The 25,114-nt window shown below is 41.5% G+C and overlaps 1 protein-coding gene across 4 annotated transcripts in view; it reads left to right on the forward strand.

Annotated features, from left to right (window-relative positions):
• Positions 1-25,114, forward strand: part of CDC27 (cell division cycle 27) — an 85,877-nt gene that overhangs the window by 36,980 nt on the left and 23,783 nt on the right. The window contains exons 4-14 of one of the 4 annotated variants that reach the window (XM_090044188.1): positions 4,080-4,205; positions 7,229-7,326; positions 8,398-8,552; positions 8,662-8,876; positions 10,616-10,730; positions 14,028-14,161; positions 15,151-15,250; positions 16,690-16,897; positions 19,660-19,832; positions 22,015-22,167; positions 23,695-23,903. In XM_090044188.1, the coding sequence (XP_089900314.1) occupies positions 4,080-4,205; positions 7,229-7,326; positions 8,398-8,552; positions 8,662-8,876; positions 10,616-10,730; positions 14,028-14,161; positions 15,151-15,250; positions 16,690-16,897; positions 19,660-19,832; positions 22,015-22,167; positions 23,695-23,903 (1,686 nt within the window). The remainder of the gene's footprint in view (positions 1-4,079; positions 4,206-7,228; positions 7,327-8,397; positions 8,553-8,661; positions 8,877-10,615; positions 10,731-14,027; positions 14,162-15,150; positions 15,251-16,689; positions 16,898-19,659; positions 19,833-22,014; positions 22,168-23,694; positions 23,904-25,114) is intronic. The other 3 variants (XM_090044189.1, XM_090044190.1, XM_090044192.1) reach the window with 3 other exon arrangements.

The raw sequence follows: 25,114 nt of genomic DNA on the forward strand, positions 1-25,114 counted from the left end.
TTTTGTTTTTTTAACTACACTCATTTCAAACCTCACTCCACTTTTAAATTCTATATATGTAAAGGACTTAGTCTGTCCGTGCGTCTGTCTGTCCATAACACTCTTGGAGCACTCTGATTGGTTGTCTCGGTAGGCAATCGCAGTGCTTACTGAAGCAATTGATCAGAATGCTCTGCCCAGGCTGACACCCAGACAGGTGGCCGGTGGGGGTATTGGCATGCAGCCGGACACAGAGTGGCAGCAGCACAGGCTGGTGGCAGCAGCTGCTGTGTGCGAGCTTCCCCCTCCCCTGATCCTGGCAGGCAGTGGTGGCACACAGCGCTCTATCCCTTCCTGGCCACCACTCTCTATCATTGCAATTCGCTAGTAAAGTTTCTGGAATGAAGCTAGTATTTAAAAGAGAACCAACTCCTTAAAGCGGTGAATCTCCCTCTACTCATCAAGTAATTCTAAATGGGAGAAGAAACTGGCAGAACTGTAGTACCTTGAGTTTGCTATGTAAGATTTTATGCATTTGTCCTTCTCTGTACAGATAATTTCAACCCAGTTGACAATTAGTGCATGTGTCTTCTGTTTATGAGGTTTGAAATGGACAAAGCTACAAATCTGGGAAGAAGGAAATAGATGATTGAGGGCCTTGATGCAATTTATTATTTTTTCCATATATAGAATGTAATTACCGGGGGGGGGCAGTCATCTTATATTTCAGTAAATACAGTGTATATATAAGGGAACTCAAAGTGCTAAAGAAGTCCTACATAACATGTTTTTTCTGCATGAATCTGAAAGATGAGGTAATGGGACTCAAGTGATTGACTGTCCTTTCTAAAATGACAAAGTTTGCATTTTTAGGCTTTTGATCCAGTTCTAGTCCAGATTAGGAGTAATAAATTTGACCCTCCTGTGGACTGCGTAGTATTATAGCAGCTAAGAGCACTACTATCCACATAAATAAATAAATCACTGTTACTGCATGTGACCCCACCACAAGTGAAACCTTGGTCAACAGTCCTGGCACAAAAGGATCAAAATCATGCAGATTTTTGCTTGTTGTCTGTTTAACATAGCTGTGTTCTGTCTTCTCTGTGAGTAGTAGTCTTTTGTACCAAAAAGTTGTTTTCCTGCTCTCCTACAAGCACATTTGAATTGGTTTAAGAATAAAAAGTCAAATGTGAAAGCGGGGGGAGGGATTGGGGGAAAAACATGCAGTTATGTGCAGAAAACTGTTTATCCTGATAAAGGATATAAAGGCAGCCTGGTTGGTTCAGTAATAGGAAGATTGGGTTGGGGAGAGGTTGTTTTTGAATATTTTAAATTACTTGTTGGACTGATAGAAAAGTTGGTATATCCTATAATGGGGACAGGCAAAATATGACCTGTGGGCTGGATCCAGCCTGCTAGGCCATTCTATCCAGCCTGTGGGGCCCTTTTAAAAAAAAAATAAAAAAAAAAAATAGAAAATTTATATGGATGACAGGAGCTGGGGGCAGCAGAACCCAGAAGGAAGGCTGGCCCGGCCCAGCCCCCTCCTACCCTTGCTCCCCTCCCAACCAGAAGCCTCTGCAAGCTTTCACTGCTTGCTTGCCTGCCTGCCTGCCTGCCTGCCCGCCAGCCTCCAGCACCACATGGGCAGACCATGGAAGTACAGGGCCCATGCCAGTACACCTGGGCCAGGAGTGAGAGACGGTGTGAGTGTGTACATGCATGCAGTAAGGGAGGGAGAGACTGTGTGCACGCACATGTGCAGTGAGGGAGGGAGGGAGAGAGTATTTATATGTCTGTGTGTATGCATGTTCATGGGGCAAGTCCCACATGCACACCCCACCATACACATGCGCCTGCACCCCCTTGCACTTCCATACACACAGACCTCCACATCTCACATATCTACCCCCCCACATACAATATACAAGAGTCAGACTTCATTTTGAGATATTGTACAATCACCTCTGCGTACACTACACAAATTAATGTAAATAAGGACAAAATATTTTTTGACATCAAATTAATGAATGTTGTAGATGTTTAATTTTGAAAATATAATTTGGTGTTTTTCTGGTTCTGAGATGGCAAAACCCCTTGCTGAAAGGGGTATTTCCAGGGGCAAGGTTTAGGGAGTTAGGGGGCAGGACTTCCGATCACAAGATGGTGACCAAGGGCAGGGTACCTGTCAAGGGGCGGGGCTACCCATGTAGCCTGTGACAGCTTGCCAAAACTCAGTAAGCAGCCTTCCACTTAAATAATTGGCCACCCCTGTCCTAGACATAAGCTATTAACAAGTTGCAGAAAGAGCACTGGAAAAAGTCTTCCTTCGTAAGAAACCAGTTTGCTTAATTCTCAGTTTTCATTTTATTAAGTTGTCATGTAATTTGACTCTTAAAATCAATACACTATTCTTAAATACAGATTTGACAGATGCAACTTGTATGATGTCTTAATATGAGCAAGCTTGAGCTATGCATGCCAGAGAAAAGAGCATGCTGCTCTCCCAACTGGACAGAAAGACATTCCAGCTGCTCATAGTTGCCACTAGAGATTACAGAGGAGATGTTCTATCCAAGACAAAGTCCTAGGTTTTTGTTTCAGGATTTCTAAGGGATGTTTGCCTTTATTTCTGCTAAAATAATAAAATAATTTAAAAAAACAAAAGAAAACAACAACAAAAAACCCCCACCACGCCTCCTGTCTGGTGTAATGCATTCAGTAGGCGAAGTATGATATTGTTTCCTGGTGACGCCAAGATTTATGTATTGTGATCCTAACCAACTGCAAGAAAAATGTTTTATTAGGGTGTCTGTGAAAGCTGTCTTCCAATAGCAGGGGCAAGTTAATTGGAAAAATCAATGATGGTTAGTTGCTGCAGTGTGCGAGTGCTTTATGACTTTTCTATATAGTGATACTCTAACATCTCTTGATGTTCCATTTGCTGTAAAGGAACTAATCAGTCTGCCACCTTTTTTGTGTTGAAATAGAAATCCATTTAATGCTCTACTTGGACGGGTCCCAGGAAAACTTGTTTAAAAGCTCTTTGTTCTTTCTTCCCTTCTCATTTTTAAGGTCTCATTTGTATGTAATTTATGTTCTGCTGATTAAACTATTTCAGTTGGTGGTAGGTATTTTTTGGTTTGGAGTATTTCTTCCCCCCCACCCCTCCCTCTCCATCCCATTTGAAATGTGTTTAGTGTTGCAACCTGTTGTGGATGTAATCGTATCTATATTGGAGTGCCTTTACTGGTGTCACTTATTCCCATTTTCTTCTGGGAATAAGCTGTATTGGCACAAGCAACTCCATCCCATTGAAATTGCCTTCATATTAGGCAGGGGGATCAAGCTGCTTTAAACTCCATTGGTAGGGTTAAAACAGTACAATGGTTCACAACTGTCCAGCCTTAAGTAAAAGTTTTGAGAAGAGTTGCAGTGATGAAACTGAGTGAAACCATCCATGCTGGGCCATACTTTTAACTGCATGTTTATACACAATAAGCCATGGCCTTTCCTCTTCCCGTTGTCTTTGTGAGCAAGCAAAACACAAGATTTCAATCTACATATGCACAGGTTGGAAAATGAGAACAGAGCTCTACAAGGTATGCTTCCTACTTAATGAAATCAACCTAAATCCACAGCTCTTGGTTTCTTCTGTATAAAAGTGTAGACCAAGACTCAAAAGCAATTCTGGTGGAAAAACTTCTCAGGCTCCTAGCCTGAGCAACAATTCGTACTGTTGCAGCAAGCAACCTGAAGCCAGGACCTCAGTCAAAAAATGAATCAAGTCAGTTTTTACTAAAACAGTTATATAGTCTACCAGTGTTTGTGCTCAACTTGAAACCCTTATAGATGTGCCTACTTTTTTCCGAAGATAAGTGCTTAGCATTCAAATATCCCCATCTCCTGTTTTTATAGATCCGGGCCCCTCGTTTTGGACTCTTTTCAGGCACAAAGGAGACCAGTTTGGAACTTTCAGATATTTAAAACATATTTCTGTGTTTTCTGTTGTTGCTGCTTCTGCTGTTTTGCAGTGGAGTGGAAATGATGGACTGCCAATGTTGTGAACTTTGTGTAACCCCTTAATTTTTTTTAAGGCTTGCAGAAGGAGAACAGATCTTATCTGGTGGAGTGCTAAATAAACAGAAAAGCCATGAAGATGTTGTTACGGAGTTTGGTGATTCTTCATGCTTTACTCTCTCACTGCTGGGACATATATACTGGTGAGGTTTAATTTTATGAAGGTAGTTACTAAATAATGCATTTGCTCGTGCGGCCCACAGAAGAGCCATGCTTCTGGGAGGTGGCAGTGCAGGGTGGTGGCATTCCCTCCCTGCCCGCCCATGCGTACCCCCTAGGGCCTTCCCAAGTACCCTGGGGGTACGCACATCCCCAGTTGACAACCCCTGCTATATTTTGTGTGTGTGTGTGTGTGTGCGCGCGCGTGTGTATATAGTCTGCAAGCTTTTGCACAACGAAACTAAAAATCTAATGATCATGTATTACTTTAACAAAAAGTATATTTAGCAGGTCAGTACTTTTAACAGAGGCTGTCAAAACCCTGTATAAGATCCAAGGGAAAAGCAGGGTATTTTTAACACACTTTGTTCTTAAATCTGCATGTCTCTGAAAGATGCAATAGAGATGTTTTCAGGGGATAGGAAGGAGAAATCCTTACATGCTAGACAGCTTGTCATGTCATATCTTCTCTTAATTGCAGTTAATATTGTGGAAACATACATGGATCTGCTTGTCAGTTTTGTTCCTCTTTAGTATTGTTCCTCTTCCTGTTTTTGATTGTCAGTATGTTGCTTTCTTTCAGTGAGCCAACAGAAACCCCAAACTTTGTCTGTTTTATTCATTTTAATTATTCTAGCAGTGTAACAGTTCTAAAAAAAAACTTTTCATAACAAAAATCATTTCATTCAACTCAAGTATGTAAACTAAATTTAACAGAAAACTGTTCACCCATATGCGAAATGCAGATCAGTGCTCAGAAACAAATTACGTCGATTGAAAGTTTAAATTTTTAAAGTCTTTGCTTGTCTAGAATTTGGAAACTTCCATTATAACAAGCTTGCTTCTTCCAAGATAAGAAAAAAAATTCAACTTTAACAACAGCAATGGGATTTTTTTTGAGCATTGTGAATAAATTGAATAAATAAGTAACTAGGTTCCTTTGAAGTCAGGACTGGGCAATTATTTGGGCTGGAGGTCTGTGGCAGCACAGGAGGGGATGCTTCTATGCAGAGCCACCTATCTCACTGTGCCAGGCCCAAAACCATGCTTTGAGAGTCTTCCTTGGGGACCCTACAGCCTGAGGTAACACTGCTACCGCCTGGGCACAGGTCTGGGGTCTGGGGCGCACAGACCCTGCAAACCTTGGGGGTGCTTTGTATTGCTTCCAATAATGTTTCTGAATGCTTCTTTCAGCCTGAAGCTTCCAAAGATAGGATCAGAAAACTGAGGGAAAATAAAAAGCCAAATGTTGCTGTCCTAACGGAGGAGTGAAAGGCCTCTCTCTCTCTCTCTCTCTCCCCCCCCCCAGTAGAACAACAAGGCAAACTGTAACCCCGATACCTTTATTGTTGTGGGGGTGGAAGGTGGGGGAAGTAGTATGAGGAAGTCAGAATACGCTTGGAGCAAACTTAAGCATATGTATCTTTACAGAAAGTGGATGCAATGATCCTTTTAAGATCTGACTGGCCTACACATAATTCTGAACTCCAGGCTAGTTTCCAGGTTTTACTTACAGAAAATCTTCAGGCAACAGCCTGAGGTCTTTGCTTGATTTTCAAAATGCCTGCCAGAGGAAGAGAGCATTCCTCCCTCCCCCTGGGAATTTATTTGGCCAGGTCACCTGATTTTTACCAGCCTGAACCAAGAAGAAAACTAGGAGATAAAGGAGTCACCTGGTTTGGCCTAAGTGAGGGGCTGAAAGATGAGGATTTCTTCACAAGGGCCACTTTAGTTTTGGTGAACTGTTGTGGGCTGGGGTGTTGACCAGACCTGGCAGTGGAGAGAGCTGGGTACAACTGGTCCTGTTCAGCCCCAGGCCATCCACCCTGCACCCACTGCCAAGGGCACTGGGTGGGCTGGCAGGGTCTCCATGAAGACTAGCCAATAACCTCCATGGGCAGAATGACTCAGCCAGGTGGGTGGGACAAGACCACAGGCAGGCACAGGCCAGGATCAGAGCAGTGATAGCATGGGGCCAGGGCTCAAGGCAGAGCCACAATCTGCTCCCTGCATGTCCCTGCCCGCAGAACTGAAGCGGGTCACGGCTCTGCCCTGGGCCCCAGCCTCCCACTGTCCCAGAGTAGGACTGGGGCAAGGGCTGGAGCAGGGTTAGGTATTGCACAGCCAAGGCGGGGCATGCAACAGAGCTACAAGGGACTTGTCCGAGGAGCACGGGGGGAGTGGCTCCCACCACTGCATGCACCATGGGGGAGGCACATGCCCCCCAGGTCTATGTGGGGCAAGTGTGGGCTGCCCACTTGGGGTTGAGGGTGGTGCCGGGCTCTTCCTGGCAAGGAAGGACTGGGCTGGGGCTGCACATGGGGTGGGCGGTGCTGGCACTGAGAGAGGGGCTACGGTGAATTTTGGGGTGGTTATAGCCCCCATACCCCATAAACCAGCTTCCCAGTGCCACGGCTGCCCATCCTGAGCACAGCCCTGGCCCAGTACCCCCCACCAGGTAGAGCCTGGCGCTGCCCCCAGCCCTGAGTGGGTAGCAGCAGCCTGCCCTCGCCCCGTGCACAGATCCATGGGAAACGTGCCCCCCATGCCTCCCCTGGGGAGCACACAGTGGTGGGAGGGCCCCACCCATGCCCCACCCCAGACAAGCCACTCATGGCTCTCCCATGCCCTGCCCCAGTGGGGCAGCACCTGCCCTCCCCTCCACAGACTTACCGGCCAGACACTGCTCTCCAAGCTGCTGGGCTCCGTTCCCAGCCGCATGCATGCTGCTGCTGTGGGCATGCACAAGACATTTAGCAGCAGCCATTATCAGCCACTCAAAGCTGATTGCCAATAATGTCAATTTTCCTTTTGTCCGTGCAGATATGATATGGACCAATATATTGGTGCACCTCATAAAAATTAAATATAATAAAATAAATATAATAATAATAGACTTGTTTTCAAATTAACTGTTCTTGTTTTTGCCGCCTTTTACTCTTCATGAAAATTATCCTAAACTTAAATGTTTTAACTTTCTTAAACTATTTTGTATTCTTTCTTACAGCAAGACAGACAGGCTTGCCAAAGGATCAGAATGTTACCAAAAGAGCCTTAGTTTAAATCCTTTCCTCTGGTCCCCCTTTGAATCACTATGTGAAATTGGTAGGTATGCAAAAGTCTTCTGTTGTGAAAAGATTTTTGGGGGTTGTGTGGGGAATGGAAGAGTTGGCCAATTGGAACTGGCATTTTCTCATGTAAAAAGCTGAGAACACAAGAACGCAAAGTTCTTATTTCCTTCACTGGTGCTTCAGAAGCAGTGTGCATCTAAGTAGTCTTCTTAATTTTGGGAACTTTTGTTTCCTAAGCCTCTTTCCTTGTATAAGTGAGCTTTCTTTTGAGAATATCAGGTATCTCTTTGCAGTAGGAAAAAACTGTTCTACTACCTTTTTAATAAGTAAAAATGCTACAGAATTTGATGGAAAAGCTCATGTATCGTTAACGCTATTGCATCATCAGTCTTTTTTGCATACATTTTAATTCAATGTACAGTAGAACATTTAATTTTGTATAATATATCATGTTTTTTCCAGATAATGAAACACCACTGTATAAAGTGTTGAAAAATCTATTTTAATTACTATACTGTGCATTGAATATATTTTAAAAGCATAAATGTATAGTACTGTGTAATTTTTTACATCACTAAGCACTAACAAATAAACAGTGCACAGTTGTCTTGCTGGCATGCTTCAGGCTCAAGGGTTTTGTTAATCCAAAATTATCTGAATAACTGACTTTCTGAATAATTGACTCTCTACTGTACTCTAAGACCTGTGTCTAGGTTATGTTTAAAATTTTCAGTGGATCACTGATCAACTGTGACTTTTGTCTTAGGAATTAATAAAACCCAACTGATAGACCTGTTTTGTATCCCTTTTTTCCTTTAAAAAAAACAAACAACATTTGTGCCTGGATTTCTAGGAGCACTTTTTTGTACTCTGACTTCCAAAATATAGATGCTCTAAGGAGTGGTAACACTTTAAGGCTGAAAGCCAAAAAAACCCTCTAGTTCCCTTATGTAATAGAGAGAGGAGTGTGTGGTTTTTCTTTTTAATATTGTCTCTGCTTTTAAAATTACTTATTCTTTTAAAAGATGTCCTTCTTCCTTTTTAACAAGCACCAAATGTATGTGGTCAAGAATAATTGTTTTTAAATTTCTCTTCCATCTTTCAGGTGAAAAACCAGACCCTGAGCAGACATTTAAATTAACATCTTTACAGAACTTCAGCAGCTGCCTGCCCAACACTTGCACAACATTGGTGTCTAATCACAACATATCCCACAGACAACCTGACACTGTCCTTATGGAGACGCCACAAGACACAATTGTATGTTTTGTCAAAGCCTTTGTTTTGGGGCAGTCTCCAGTGTTAAATTAATTATGCTAACCAGGAAATATTGACATGTGGCTATCCTAAAATCTGCTTTTAATTTCAGGAATTAAACAGACTCAACCTGGAATCCTCCAATTCAAAATACTCCTCCTTGAATACAGATTCCTCTATGTCTTACATTGACTCAGCTGTAATTTCACCAGATGCCGTCCCTCTTGGATCAGGACCTGCCATATTGTCTAAACAGGCTCAAAATAAACCAAAAACCGGTCGGAGCTTACTGGGAGGACCAGCAGCTTTGAGCCCCCTGACACCAAGGTAAGACTAAGACTGGAAATTTTAAGTCCCACAGCAACGAACTTGTGGGGGGGGGGGCGTTATTTTCATCTTGAAAGACCTAAACAAGATGCTAGAAATCTCTTTTGACCAAAGTAAAATTGTATGTTGATTCTATATATTGCTTGGTGTAGCTTCTATGCTAGAAAAATCACTAAAGGAGTGTGGGCTTCTACTCTGTTATCCAGAGTTTTAATACTAAAAAGCTCCATTAAGGCAGCTCTTGTTGGGGAGAGTGATATTTCCAGTATTGCCAACCCCACCGTGCCAAAAATCATGAGACGAACTCCTACACAATCAAGCGATTGGCACGTAAAACATGAGATGGTATTTTTGAAGCGTGTGTGTGTGTGTGGAGGGGTTGTTTTGTGAAGGTGTGGGGAGCTGTGGGTGTGGGGTTTGGAACCCAGGGAGGGAGGGCCCCCACACACACCCTGGCAGGACGCAGGGTACTGTCGGTCAGGAGTGAGAAGTAGCAGCAGGGCTGGTGGGCTGTGGCTTGGGAGTGATGAGCTGGACCTGATGAACTTTGTGAAGTCCCTTCCAGCCCTAATATCTATGAAAGCAGACAGGCACACGGACAAACAACACCCAGCTGGTAAGTGGAGGGAAAGGGGCAGTGTGGGAAGAGGGAAGAGGCGGGGGAGTGCAGATTGAGGCCCCTGCAGTGAGGGAGGGAGTGGGGCAGAGGTGAATGGGGCCTTTAGGGCTGGGGCAGGTCATCCAGAGGTGTGGGGGAGGGGCATGGCTTCCCACAGCAGCACACACCCCTGGGGAGGCATAGGGGGCTCATGCCTCCTGCAGAGCAGAGGCAGGCTGGGGTTCTGCACCCTGCTGCCTTTGCCCCAGGAGTTCAATCACGGGACCCCAATGTGCCTCCTGCTGCCAGGCAGTCAATGCGTCCTGTGTGCCCTGCCCACCCTGCAGGCAGCAATGGCATCCCATGGCTGAGCTCCTGGGCCAAGGCAGCAGGATGCAGAGCCCCAGCCCATAGCAGGCAACCTGCCTTTGCCCTGCAGGGGGCACATGGCCCTGCGTCTCCCCTGAGGGTGCTCACTGCAGCAGGAAACCACGCCGCTCCCTCTGCACCTTCTGGATGACCCGCCCCAGCTCCAGGGTCCCATTCACCCCTGCCCTGCTTCTGCCCCACTCTTCCTCCCTCACTGTGGGGGCCTTGATTTCCACCCCCACCCCCGTCTTACCAGCTGGGAAAATGTGGAGATCTGAGGGTTGGATCGGGAGATCACAAGTTGGAGCTCTTTTGACTTTGAAATACCGAGTCTCGCAATGGTTTTATGACAGTTGGCATTACTGTATTTCTTATGCTTTGGATTTGTTGAGGGGAGAGGGGGATGGGGAGGGGAGTTATGAGCTTCAGCAGACTATATCCTGTCATTTTTTTTCCATGTTAGAAACATATGAATTCACTAGTACTTATACACCACAACAGAGATGACAGTACTGTTGTGTTTAGCTACTATACGTAGAAGAGATTTCCTGTCTCAAAGGGTTTTAAGACTATGAATACATTTATTTAGCTTACGAATGATGGCAGGGGCGAAGTAAGACTTTTAACTTGCTTAGGGTTTTAGATGAGATCAACAGAGCAGATATGGAAACAAGATACACACATGCACACAGCTCCAGAGTCTTGTGTCTCTAGTTATTCTGTCTTTCAAATGTGCTGGGATTCTGACACCTTCACCTCATTCTCTTCTTAGTTTTGGAATTTTGCCACTAGAAACTCCAAGTCCTGGAGATGGATCATATTTACAAAACTACACTAATTCATCGTCTGTAATTGATGTGCCATCTACAGGAGCACCTTCAAAGAAGGTATCTTGCATTCAAGAAAGTTTGTTACTTTGTTACATTTAAAGACAGAGTGTAAGGCTTTGAAGTGTAAATGTGTAAAAGTTACACTAGCTGATCTGTGCTAGTAAATTGGATGTTCTTTTTTCATTGAAATCATGTTTGCTCACTCAGGCAAATAACTAATAACATTTTTAACTTATAAAAATGCTCTTGGAGCCTAATGAGAACTAAAATTGTCTCTAAAATGTCTGTTAAACAAAAATGTGCTTTTATTAAAATTTCTTATACGGACACTAACTTGTTTTGCTGAGTTACCCTTGTCAACTTCTAAACATTTTCTTCCTCTGCTAACTTTCATTTTTATTTTTGGTTGGAAACCGTTTTGACTAAATGTTTTGTGTGGTGTATGTAGAAAATGCCAATTGAAATTTTAAATATTCGCAAGTCAAAGCCTATTTTGACTTGTGGGGGAATACCCCTAAGCTGAAAACCTGGAAACCCTTTTTGTTTTGAAAAACCACTTCACAATTTTTAAATTTAAAGTAATTTAGCCAAAAAAAAAAAAAGAGAACAACCACAGAAGAAATGATCATACTACAGTATTTTGCTCAAAACCATATTTTTCTCTGACTTGGTTCTCTTTTTGCATCTCTCTTATGAAACTTCCATGGAGTAGGAGAACAGAGTCCTGCTTTGGTCTGATTTTTAACCCTTTTGTTAAAGTATGGAGATATACGCTGAACCTGTACTGGAAAAATATAATCAGCTAATAGTGCTTTCTGAAGACTTAAATGTTCAAGCACATTAATTTATACTTTCAGTCTAACTTGACTTTTTGTAACGTATACATTTATAAAATATACTGCGTAATAGCATTGTTAAAAGCATAAGACCTGAAATTACTGCATTTTAAGAAAGCATAGAGTGATGTTTCTTTCAACAGTAGCTCATACAGTCCTAAATACTTTTGGATGGTCCATGAAGCTGACTGGCAATATGATGTTACCTTACCTCTTCATAGCCTTGTTTTCTCTTGAATAAGTTTTTAGCTAATACAGTAACTCCATTGTAGACAATTTATTTTAGTTGTGACCAGAGTTGATATAGAAATAGTTAATGGGAAGTGTAGTGTCAGATGATATTTGAAGAACCCTTGTACCTCTCTTTCTTTCCTCCCATGCCTTCTGTCCCCTTCTTCCCCAAGCCTCAGGATTCTTCCATATATCTTTTTTAGTAAACTGTCTTCTAGCATTCCCAGTGCAATTTTGTGTGAAGTTTTGGAGGACTGCAGCTATTCAGAATGTGGGTGTTTGTTTTTAAATGGTGCTGAAAAAAGATTTTATATTAGTCAAATTCCTCAAAGTAGGATTCACCTTTCCACTTAGTAGTATGGGCTAATTCAGTGCTGGTACTTGGCTTGCAATGTCCTTGTTTTTATCATTAAAATGTGGGAGTCTTTAAGCCAGGGACCTCCTCTGCCACTAATTTTGCTTCATGGCTTATTCATGCTTTGTCACAGTTCAAATGATCTAACAACCATTCTGCTTCTGTTGTCTTCTGAAGTATTTCCATTCTGTCCAGAATTCTCAAAGCCTGCTTGCCTTGCCAACTCTAATACTAAGTTTTTTCAAACCGACTTCTGTGCCACTGATCAGTTTTCCCATTTACTGTACAGTTTAAAAAACAATCATCCTGGATCTGGGGGAAGGACATAGTCCAGGGATATGCCCACAGAACTGTTGCATTTAGCCCACTGGTCTTCATTTGGGCTACCAGAAGTGTGTGCACCATAATCCTTAGTGTTTGTTGCCTTTAGCTTGAGGCTTTACTTGTCTGGAGGTGGGGGGAGGGATTACTGCTGTATTATAGTAAAATTTAATGTCTTTATCTGCTTTCAGCCACATTGTAGGTCAAACTCTGAGAAAAATAAAGCCCTATCACACTTTCTCATTATTTCTACTAGGCAATATTAGTGCAATTTACATCTGTATATTGATGTAATCTGCGTGAGAACACTGTTTTGTTACATTTAATGTTGCTGTCTAAACACAAACATTGATAAAGCACAGTTCTAATCGATGATTTAGAATTCGGCTGCATGTCTTATAAAATACAGGAATTACTTAATCAGTTTCATTTCTGCTCTTCAATTTACCATTAACTAACTATTTGCGAACTTAGTAGATATGGCTAAAATGTGCATGACTTATACTAACTGCTTCCTAGGGAATATTTACATAAACTAATGGAACATTAGGTTGGATCCATGTATATCTTGTCTGTGAGGGCAAGTATACTTGCTGGGTACATACAGTATCATCTGATATTGAGCCAGTTAAAGGAAGGACAGGACAGTAGCTAAATAATTAAATGATCGTAAGTTGACTTAGTCCATGCTGTACCTCATCCCACTTTAAGACATTAAAGAATTTAGAGGTATGTAGTGTTAATTTGAGATTTCCTCTAAAGGGTTCTAAAGGAAAACTGGGTTTTTTTGTTTGTTTGTTTGTTTGTTTTTTGTCTACAGTGTTAGTAATGCACATCTTAAATATACTTCTTGTTTTGCTCTTTTTTCATTATAAAAAGAGAACTGAAATGCCCTGTTACTTTGGTTTGACAGACAGCCTGAAGAAAACTTGCTTGGAGTCCTGCTTTAAATTTGTCTGATTGTCTTAGTGCGTCATATTGGAGCTTCTGGTAAAAGAGGTTTCTGATAAAGGAGGTTAACTAAGTAGCTGCTCCAAATGCATATGCAATATTCTACACCATTTTATTGGCAAGCCATGTAGGTTACAAAATTTGTTCTCTACTACACATGATGGTGCCAAATGGTTTGCTTACTGTTGGGTTAAGTTTGTAAGGTCTATGCCCTGCATATCATACAGTGCAGAAAGGCTCTAGAGATTAGAGCTTCTGGATACCATTTTAAAGTAATAATGAAAAGACATAAGAAACAGGTTTCTTCTGTAGTATGTATTACTTTTGAGTATTCAGTGGTCTGTTTTTACCATAAGGGCAACTTTAAAAATCCCTTTATCCTGCCCCAAAAAAAATAGTATATAGTTTCTCTTTGCTACCAGATATGGACACGTAATCTCTGTTTATGAATTTACCGCCTGAGTAAATTCAGTTCTTGCTCTGTCCAGCAGGTGGAGAGAACAGGTATTTTTGCCTTATTTTGTATTAGAGAATCAGCCAGTATTTTGCATTTTAAAAATTCTCTCCCTTCTCCCCAGTACCTTATTTTGTAGGTATAAATGACTTATTATCTGACAAAATGTAGTCGGTACAATTAGCGACATAATAACAAACCTATAGAAATTCTGTATTATGCAGTCTGTCACCAGGATAAGCCAAAGCGGGACAAAGTCTGTGTTCTCACAGAGTGGAAATAGCCGGGAAGTCACTCCAATCCTTGTTGCACAAACGCAAAGTTCTGGCCCACAGACAAGGTATGAAATAAATTAATTATCTCTATGTAGCATTTGTTGCAGTATTATTTAAGGACTGTGCTTCTCACATCCTTCTTATGGGATGATTACAAAATTAACCGGAGTAATGTTATTGGCTAGCATTTCTGATCACATAAGGAATGAGAGAGAGTGAGGTTATAACTAACAAAAATACTTACCATCTTACAACGTTGGTGTTTTAAACTAGTAATTTTTATAGTCCATTCAAGCTAATTTTTGGTAACAGGGCCTAGTGAAAATTGGCATAACTTGTAACATTTCATTCAGGGGAGTGTATTGGAACGTGAGAGTGCTTAAGGCAGGAGAGCCTCACTTATACTGGGGCCAAGTTATGATTTAATAATATGAAATTGACTTAACTTTTTCTGACCTACCAATAGATTTCACAAAATTTGTTTTGGTAATAAATGATATTTTGAAAAACTTGTTTGAAAAGCCTCATTTTTTTTTTCCATGTTGAACTGCCAAATGGAGGGTTTTTATTTTCTTTCTTGTGCGCATATTTTTGCTTGCATAAGCAGAATGTGCCCCAAATGGCTATTCAGTCTCAGGTTTCATGAACATGAGGCCTAATTTGGATGTGAGGTTTTTTTTTCTTTTTTTTTATGTTACAGAAAGCTCTTTCAACTTGATTATTGTAAAAGTCAGCTAGTTAAAATACAGGCAAGAGTTTAAATAGGCTGCCAGCTTTGGCTTTAGCTACTCTTTCACATCTCTTTTATACTGCAGTGTAACTTTACTACAGAAACTTGACATGGGACAAAATGCCCACACAGTTTGCTACATGGAGTATTTTGGAAATTTTAAAATCATGGTTAATTTATTACACTCTGCTATATAACTCTTCCAGGGAGATGGAGTCACCTCCAGTACAGTGAATGAGGAATCTACTTCATTACAAACTTAGTGGATTTAAAAAAAACAAAACCTTTAAAGAATTTTATTTCTAATGAACTGTTTGTTTCCAGTACAACACCTCAGGTATTGAGCCCAACTATTGCTGCTCCACCTAATGCACTGCCTCGAAGAAGTTCTCGTCTATTTACTAGTGATAGTTCTACAACAAAGGTAATACAAGCTGAATACATTGCATGTTTTATCCATTTCCTATGCTTGCCATTTGGGATAACTGATAAGTTAATTATTCAGCCACTCTGTTTAGTACTACATGGAGCAACTGAAGAAATGACCCAGAATGTGTATATTTTGTGAAATGCATCTTGCGTTCAGCATAAACTAGAGCAGTGGGTTCTCATACCGGTCACAGGTTAACATCCAAATGTTTGTATTAACTAAATGGTTATCCTAGAATATTTCTGGGCTTAGAACTTAGTTTGGACAAACTGTATAAGTCACCTGGAGACAAGTTTTAGAGGGTTAAACTGAACTCTGGGATAGCTGAAATTTAAATTCTAGTGCATTTTTCTTGTCAGTGTGAAAGTATCCAGCAAGTGATGACTCAGCTTGGCAATTACTCTGTGAAGTAATGCCTCCCAGTAGCAGCAAGAAACTGCCCAGAAATGAATTTTCTGCATGGTTTCATATTGCTGCCAGAACCTCAGGGAAAAGGACTGTTGTGTGTGAGTGGGCATCCTTTGGAGGGAGAGGGGACAAGAGGTCATACTCGGAGCTGATATTACTTACAGCATCATCCTAATAATTAGTGATGCTGAAAACTCTATTCCAGTTAGGAACTGAAATGCACGGGGAAGGTAGAATACCAAATTATAAAAGAAAACAAAAAAAAGGACTTTTTTGGACGTTTTTCTTGTTTTTTCCCTTTTCAAAGAATCCCCTGGCTGGTATAACTACCAGATCCTGCTCTATGTCCTTCCAAAAAAATGGATGGAGAGGGGAATTTATGCTAAAACAGAGAACATTTTAGTGTCAGTTAATGATCTGTTTCTTGCGTTCTTATTTTTTGCTCAAATTTGTGTGTTGTGTTTGGTAGCCAGTCTGGAGACCAGAGGGCGAGGGAGGTGGTTTCCCTCCCAAACCTCTAAAGCAGTATGAAGCAGATTATCCAGATTTTTAAAAAAAGAAATTAGAATTCAGAAAAATGGGTGCAGTATCATTGCATAGTGGTATACTCAGTAAAAAAGCTCCTGTATGTATGTAATCTGAGTACATGTATTGGAAACATGAGATGACCGTGAATGAAATCCTCCTTTGGCCAAAGTCAGTTTGATTGGATTAAAATGACTTTTATAAAAAAAAAAAAAAAATGTTATAAAATCAAATAAACATTAATGTAACATTTTAATTAAGCACTGGGGATTTCAAGTGATAACTGTAAACTTTAAAATTCTTATAGAAAAGTTGATCTCATTTTTTTTATATCTGTATAATGTGGTAAAAGACTGCCTGCTCTAAAACCAGATTTGAAAAAACATGGTTTGCTTGTTAAAATTAGAAAGCACACATCTATTTTCCTTTACTAGTGACTGTGCTGCTATGGTAACAAAGGTTTAAGAAAATCTTTTTTCTTTTTCTTTTCTCTCTTACAGGAAAACAGTAAAAAATTAAAAATGAAGTTCCCACCTAAAATTCCAAACAGAAAGACAAAAAGTAAAACAAATAAGGGAGGAATAACTCAGCCAAACATAAATGACAGTCTAGAAATTACCAAGCTAGACTCTTCTATCATTTCGGAAGGGAAAATTTCCACCGTCACACCACAGATCCAGGCTTTCACGCTACAGAAAGCAGCGGCAGGTCTGTCTGAATGCTCTCGGAATGTAACATATGTACATGTTCTTCAGTTGTAGTGTAAGATTTGGTGGAAAGTATTGTCCGCTTCTAAAGCGCGTGTTCTCAGAGTTGAATAAGAATGAAGACTGGCTAAAGCTGCTACTTCATAAATATGGAACACTCAGTTTCACTTAAATCTATACTATAGGTAACAGGTAGATAAGTGTTTTACACAGGTAATGGTCCAGAATAAAATAAGTGTCTGTCTTATTTTTAGGTGCACATAGTTATGCACAAAATGTGAGGCTGTATGTTCATGCTTTTAAATGATCGAATTAAAATATTGCCCAAAAAGATGCTTGGAAATAGAGCAGACACTAAAGAAAATCAGTGTTCCCCCCTCTGTTAAGGCAGATATGTGATTACAAAATATCTGTAAGGACTCCTTCCTTGTACTCCCACTCCAACCTGGGGACTAAGGTGTATAGCCCTGGATAAAACTGCTTTCAATTTGAATTAATATTGATCAGTATCATGTAGCAGTGCACTGATGCTTTGGTCCAATATTGGATCAGCACCAATATAAAGAAAATTGACTGTATTGAAAATTGGCCTGATGTGGCTAATAACTTGGGCAACAATGCCCATGCATGTGTGCAGCCACTTCACTGCACGTAGGCAGCAAGGAGCATGGCCTGGCAGCTTAGAGAGCTGTGTGCAGCTGGTATGTCTGTTGGGGTGGGGCAAATCGAAGCCTCCACAGTGAGGGAGGGAATGGGACTGGGGCAGGGGGTGGGGTGTGGGGGCACAGGGAAGGAGGGGGTGGCTTCTGCAACTGCACCCATCTCAAAAGTATGGAGTGGGGGGCATGTGCCCCCAGATCTGCACAGGGCATGGGTAGGGTGACCTGTTGCTGTGGGCTGGGGCTGGGGCTGGGGCTAGGTCTGTGCGGGGTTATTCCGGGTGCACGGGTGTGAGGGGGGCAGGCTGGGCTGTGCTTGGGGTGGGAGGTGGCAGTGCTCGGGGGAGGGGGGCCTACAGCAAATTTTGGGGTGACTGCAGCCCCACTCCCAGCACCACCAGCGCCCAGCTCTGTCTCCACCAGGAAGAGCCTGGAATAGCACCAAACCCAGCCTGCAGCTGCAGCTCCCCCCCCAATGCTCTCCTATGGTGCACACAGCAGTGGGAGCTGAATCTCAGACGAGCTGTGGCTCCTCCCCACCCCACCCTAGCTGGTCAGCGCCTGCCCCAGCCCCACTCCTCCCTCACCACATGGGCCACTTCCCTACCCCCTCCTCTTCCACCACAAGAGACTTAGTAGCTGGACAGTGCTCTTCAAGCTTCAGAGCTGCATATTGGCAATTGGATTGGTATTGGCCGATATGCCTTCTTAAAAATCAGCTATCTGTATCAGCCCCCAAAATCTCTATTGGTGTACCCCTAGTATCATGTAAGGTTGAAAATATAATAGGAAGAGGGGTGGGGAAGGTCTGTAATTTATTCCTAAAACAAGCTGCAGGCATCCAGTTTTGAGGTTAAATAAGCAATGTATCGTAAGATATGCAAATACACAATTAAGACAAACGAGTTGCCCCACTTCTACCCTATAGTGACACCAGTGCAATTATTGTGTTTTTATAGATCCAGATTGGTTTATATGGATTTAAGTTCTTTTTTGCCCCCTAAATTTCTTCCATCAAGGTATAACTTGAGAGAGTTAAGACGTTTGGGTCCCTACACATGGATTTGTGTGGTGTTCTTTAAAGAACTCCACTCCCTGTGTTTTGTAGTTACTGGAAGCTTCCTTGTAAGGAAATGCATGTGGATTTTTGTTTAAAGTTCATACATGAATACTTAAGAAAATACAAAGGATGTTACCGAAGCATGTTTCTAATTATTTTAAAGTAAATTTCATCTACCTTCTTTGCCTTGTAATATTTTAAGGGCAAGCTTACTATTATATTCTGTGGGTTTCTATTTTGTGCTATTTCTGCAAGAAGTAGCTAGGGTATATTTGCCAGTTTTCCCTAGCTTCTGTCATCTACATTCCCCTGAAATAGATCTGGTGCAGTAGAAGGATTGCTGCTATAGCCTCAGGGAAGAGTGTGAGACTCCTGGCAATTTGGCTTCACAGATGTTGCTGGCTTTCCTGTGGCTACTTCTGCATCAGTCCATTTGAGAACAGGAGTGTAAATTCAGTTAAAAAAATGGCCTTTAATTCTCTCTCTCTCCTTAAATGTCAGTAGGTGGCATTCAGCAAGTTTGACTTCCATATACTTAAACTCCTCCTAAACTATTAAGACTGTTCAGGGCAAAAAACATTATCTGGGAGTTTGTTGGATTTCTTAAAGGACTTATTTTAATACATGATTCATGCTCCTTTAAGTGACATACTCTGAATAACGCCCCCCCCCCCCCAAAATTTGAGTAAATGAAGTAATTTTGGGCAGTACATACATAATAATGGTTTAAAACTTTATGTAATTGTAAAGTTCAACTTGTCATTAACTATGGAGCTGTCTTTGCATGCACGTATGTTCTGTATTTGGCTTTTAAAGAAGGCTGTAGATAGTGGAACTTAAGTCCCACATAGTGTTGCTATACAAAATCTCATGGCTGAAGTAGTAGTTCATAATCTTGTAGTTTTGTGAGTTCCTGAATTGGTCTTTGTTCTTGCGAGACCTAGAGTGGTGACTGCTGTAATATATAGCTTCAGGGAACAGCAGTTCCAGACAAGTAATTCTCTAGCTTTCTTGTCCCTTTTATTTATTGTATTTTTCTCCTAGAAGGTTTGATGAGCCTTCTTCGTGATATGGGGAAAGGTTATTTAGCCTTGTGTTCATACAACTGTAAAGAAGCGATAAATATATTAAGCCATTTACCTTCTCACCACTACAACACTGGCTGGGTGCTGTGCCAAATTGGGAGAGCTTACTTTGAGCTTGCGGAGTATATGCAGGTAGGCACAGAGCAGAGATTGCTCCTGCTATTTTATTTTCAATTTTATTTTGCACAGCTTTGCGTGGAAGTTACAGACTTCTTGTGTGAAACCAGAGGTAGCTTAGCTGCATAGGCATCTAGGTTAAAACGTCTGCTACAGTTGGAGTGGTCTGTAATTTAATCTGCATTGATGATGATGCCTTACTCGTTTTATATTAGAACAAATAATTCTGCCTACTTTTAGACTCTTAAAGATATTTTGAAACCTTTTGCTAAGAGGAAATAAAGTTCCCCAGAATTTTCCCTACTTGCCACTCCTGCGTCTCTGCCACCAGTTGGCTGTTATCCTCAATTCTGGAGACGGCCACATTTCAGTTGTGCTAAATCCTATAGTTTTGAAGAGCTAAGGATCCTTCAGAATGAAACATGCATGTGCATGTAATAGAGAACAAAATGTTTTGACTCATAAGGTTTTATTGAAGGCAGTAGACCTCATGAAAATTTGCCTCTATAATAATGAGCATTATGAGAATTACATTACAGATGATCTTGGATCATTGAAACTGCAACTGTAATTTTTCAAATTAAGCTATTAAAGTCCTTGTGATGAATACTAGTTGCATCAGTATATACCAGGGGTGCTCAACCTCCAGCCCACAAGCCAAATGTGGCCCACAGAGCCTTGGAATCCAACCTGCAGGGCTCCCCATAGGTCAGGAAATTTGGCAGGGGAACTGTGACGGTTAATTCTGCCACCCTCCCTGCTGCCAAGATTCCAAGCCCTGCATAGTGGGTCAAAGCTGGGCCCAGGACCTTACCCCAGTACAGCCAGATGGGGGCCAGGACCCACCCCTTCCTTCTGCATGGTGGGGTTGGGACTGGGCCATGCCCCTTTCCCCCTGTACATCTGGTTCAGGCCTGGGCCATGCCCCTTCCTCCCCATCCCCTGCGGATCTGGGTCATGGCCCCTTCCTCCTCATAGCTGATTTGGGGGCTGGCCCATACCTCCCCCACAGGTCTAGGCCCTGCCCCTTGCCCCCTGTAGGGCCAGGGCTAGGCCCAGCCCCCTCCCCCTGCACAGCTGGTGGGGCCATTCCCACACAGGGCTGGATGGTGGCTGGGCTATGTCCTCTTGGGCCAAGCTTCTCTTCCCTGGTACAGCTGGATTGGGCTGGCCTGCCCCCTTCTGCACAGCCAGAGGGGATCCCACCACCAGAACACCACTGGATAAGGCAGGTCTTGGGTGGCAGATTAGGTCCACAGGTCAGATCCAGCCTGCAGAGGGAATGGGCACTGCCCATCTGGTCTGTTGGACAAAAGGTTGAATGTCACTGGTATATACTGTTTACTAACAGAGCAATTTCTCCTAGCCTCTGTTTGTACAAACATGATTTAAAAAACATTCTCAATGTATGGCCACTGATATTTCATAAAAGACTGTGCTATAGACCTTAGCAGTTTCTCAAAGCCTTTCTTACCAATTCTCTACCCTTATTCATCTGAAGACTGTGATCTGGAATCTGTAAAAAAACAAACAAGCAAACAAAAACAAAAAACAAACAAAAAAACCCTCCAAGTTGCAGTTTATATCATTCAGAGTGAAGTAATTTTTCTTCTGCCCCCCTCCTGCAATGAACCAAAAAGTCTGCATTTTTTTACTATTTAAAGCAATCCCATAACTACCTGTCTTTATTTGATCAAACTTACTATTTCTAGCACTGGCATGACCCCTTTTTTAATATATGGAGTAGTTCTTGAGTTAGTGGTTCGTTTTTTTTGGTTTGTTTTTCTTTCCTTAAATACCTGCAAGAGCCAAGTGGGTTGAAAATAAAAGCTCAGGGCCTTCTGCCAGCAAGGCCTTTGATAATATAGAAATACAATCCTTGAGATATAGTATATGTGGAATGGCTAGCTGATGTGGTTAGACCACATAAATATCTTCTAGATTCATATAGACTTCAATCTCAATTTTTATGAACAGTGTTACTTTCTCACTCTATGTACTGGGATGGAAACAGTGTCCTAATCTGAACAAGCTGTTGGGGAGGGCTAATAATAGATTTTCATTTGTCCCAGGTAAATATACTTTAGTCCTTTCTTCATTTGGATAGAAGGTAGATATGCTGGATTTGAAACTGATATATGAAGCAGTTTGGGTCAACAGAATTTCACTTTTTTTGTGCGTGTGTGTGTGTTTGTAGGCTGAGAGGATATTCTCGGAAGTAAGGAGGATTGAAAACTACAGAGTAGAAGGCATGGAGATTTATTCTACAACGCTGTGGCATCTGCAGAAAGATGTTGCTCTTTCTGTCCTTTCGAAGGATTTAACAGACATGGATAAAAATTCACCAGAGGTATAACATACTGCTGTGATGAATATTTGATAAGAAGGTAACTGTATGTAGCAAGATTCAAGAGTTAGAACTTAGTTTGTTCCAGTCTTAACTTGGGTATGTTCATGTGACAGTTTCATAGTTGTTTAAAACTAGAATGGCGTTTAGATTACCTGGTGACTTGATGTCTGTAACTGATATAGAAAATGTAGGCATATTGTCCTACATGAAATGGGATGAAATCTATAACCTGTCAATAGTGACATGCATTTCTACAGCATCTTTAGTTCGGGGAAATCCCCCTTATATTCATTTATCATCAGTATATGGGCAAGAGTGTTAAATGGTAGGATATTGTTTTCTGCCACTAGTTTTAAATTCTTTTTTATAGAAACTTGTTGCAGTATTAATATTAAATTAACTTAGCATCCTTGTGCTACCCCTGTACTTCACGCAAAAAGTTTACAGTCTTAAGTTTGCAAAGATGCATTAAGAGGGAAAGCAGTAGAAAAGATCACAATGACATGACACATGATCATATATTATGTGCAAAATGTTATGCACACTTGAATGAACTCTATGGCATCCATAACCATGCACACCTTGTATTATGGATAGTCTATTTTTTTATATTGGTGTCTCGTTTTTTCCTTTGCACTTTATTTGAATTTAGAAAATTTCAGTTAATGATTTAAAAGATTGTGGAGCATTGATGAGAGAGGAGGACTGAGAACAGGAATGGCTGTAGGAAAGAAACAGTACATGTAGGCACAGGGAAGGAAGATGGTGTTAGGAGTTGGGAAGATGAGAATGGGAAGCATCATAAAGGGCCTGACAGCAAAGAATAAATGTGGAGTAGTTAATATAAAGCAAAATGTCTGCTAACTGCAGCTAGAGAATCCGAAAACCACATGGAGAAACAGAGCCTCTGAGCATTAGAGAACAGAAATGGTGGTATTGTTCAGGATTTGGTGCACAACAGGAGATCAGAGCTTATGAGTTCATAAAGCCTTGTGATGCTGGTTGATTGCACAGGATTGGGATCAGAGACTGTCAAAATTAGATCTCCCTATGTGGTTTCCTCATTGCTCTGGTGAAGAGAGCCAAAGGGCAGAGGAACCTGACTACTGACTTTTCTACCTGGGTGCCTTTGCTGTCTTACAAGCTCTGTGGTATTTAATCACTGTAGTATTTAACTGCAGCCAGCTTGCTGTATGTCCTTTTAGAGTTCTTAATCATTGCAACTTGGTTTCCCTGGCTATATAATGCATCCAATCCTATCCGCCTGGCAGGAGTGAGGCTTAAACAGTTTTCTTAGTGCTTTGGGACCCATGAATTAAATGTATATATCTAATATATTGGATACATGCATATATCTAATATTTTACTTAAACAAGTATTGCTTCTTCTGAGCAGTGACAGAGATATAACCACTTCTAAGGCAAGGCTCACCACCTCCATAGATTTTAATATTAAAGTGAGACAGTTTAATATAGACCAGATGTCATACAAAGGGACTCGTGTAACTCTGTCATGTTGTTTTATTAGGCGTGGTGTGCTGCAGGAAACTGTTTCAGCTTGCAACGGGAACATGACATTGCAATCAAGTTCTTCCAAAGAGCCATTCAAGTTGATCCAAACTATGCTTATGCCTATACTCTGCTGGGCCATGAGTTTGTGTTAACAGAAGAACTAGACAAAGCATTAGCTTGTTTTAGAAATGCAATCAGAGTCAATCCTAGGCACTATAATGCATGGTAAGTGTGCATGCTTTAATAAAACCATCAGGGGAAGAAATGTATCTTATTGCTAACTACTGTTAGAGTACTAGTCTTCCAATCTTTGTGATCAGGAACTTGTGTAATTCTTTGGTGTATGTTACAAGGAGAAATCTAATAAGTCATCTGTTTTGTTCTTGAACAGTAATTGGACTTTTTGTTACATGCTGTTGCCTTCTCCTCACGGTGTTGCATATAATATTAGATTCCGTTTGGTTATGTGTGTGGGTTTTTTTGGTTACCGAACTGCTACTGTTTTTCCACTGCTAGTCCCTGCTAGCCAAGACAGTATATTAATAGTAGTATATAAGGACAGAAAAAAGCAAAGCTGTAGGAGTGTCTCTGTTCTTTTATAACATATTGCTTCACCTCTTGGCCACATTCCTACGGTTTTTGTGCTATATGGAAAGGGGGATGGCTTTTTTCTGATTTTTTTTCTTTCATCCTTCCCCTACACCCCCATTACATTTGATAGGATTTTCATTTTAAGAGTAAGTTCTCAATGAAAATCTTTTTACTGTCCTTACCTGTCTTCGGGGGAAGTGCGGGCCCTACATCATCCACTTGACAGTCACTTTCAATAGATGGGAAGCTGAAAGTATCAATCATGTTCTTGAATCAGAATTATAGAAAATTTAGTGTTGGAAGAGACCTTGGGAAGTCCTCTAGTCCAACCCCCTGCTCAAAGCAGGACCATCCTCAACTAGATCATTCCAGCCAGGGCTTTGTTGAGCTGGGCCATAAAAACCTCCAAGAATGGAGATTCCCCTACCTCCCTAGTTAACCTGTTCCAGTACTTCACCATTCTCCAGGTGAGAGTTTTTTTCATAATGTCCAACCTAAACTTCTCTTGCTGCAACTTTAAGCCATTGGTCCTTATTCTGTCATCTGCCACTGCTGAAAACAGTCTTAACTCCATCCTCTTTGGAACCACCTTTCAGGTAGTTGAAGGCTGCTGTTAAATCCCCCCTCAGTCTTTTTTCTTCTGCAGACTAAAAAAGCCCAGTTCCCCCAGCCTCTCCTCCAGAAGTCTTACGCCCCCAGGTCCCTAACCATTTTTGTTGCCCTTTGCTGGACTCTTTCCAATTTGTCCATATCTTTTCTGTAGTGGGAGACCCAAAACTGGACACACTACTCCAGATATGGCCTCTTCAGTTGCAATGAAAGTACCATGGTAATTTCACTGTTGT

This window comes from Crocodylus siamensis, chromosome 4 (genome assembly GCF_052110815.1).
Source record: "Crocodylus siamensis isolate JL-2025a chromosome 4, ASM5211081v1, whole genome shotgun sequence".
Taxonomy (NCBI): Eukaryota; Metazoa; Chordata; order Crocodylia; family Crocodylidae; genus Crocodylus; species Crocodylus siamensis.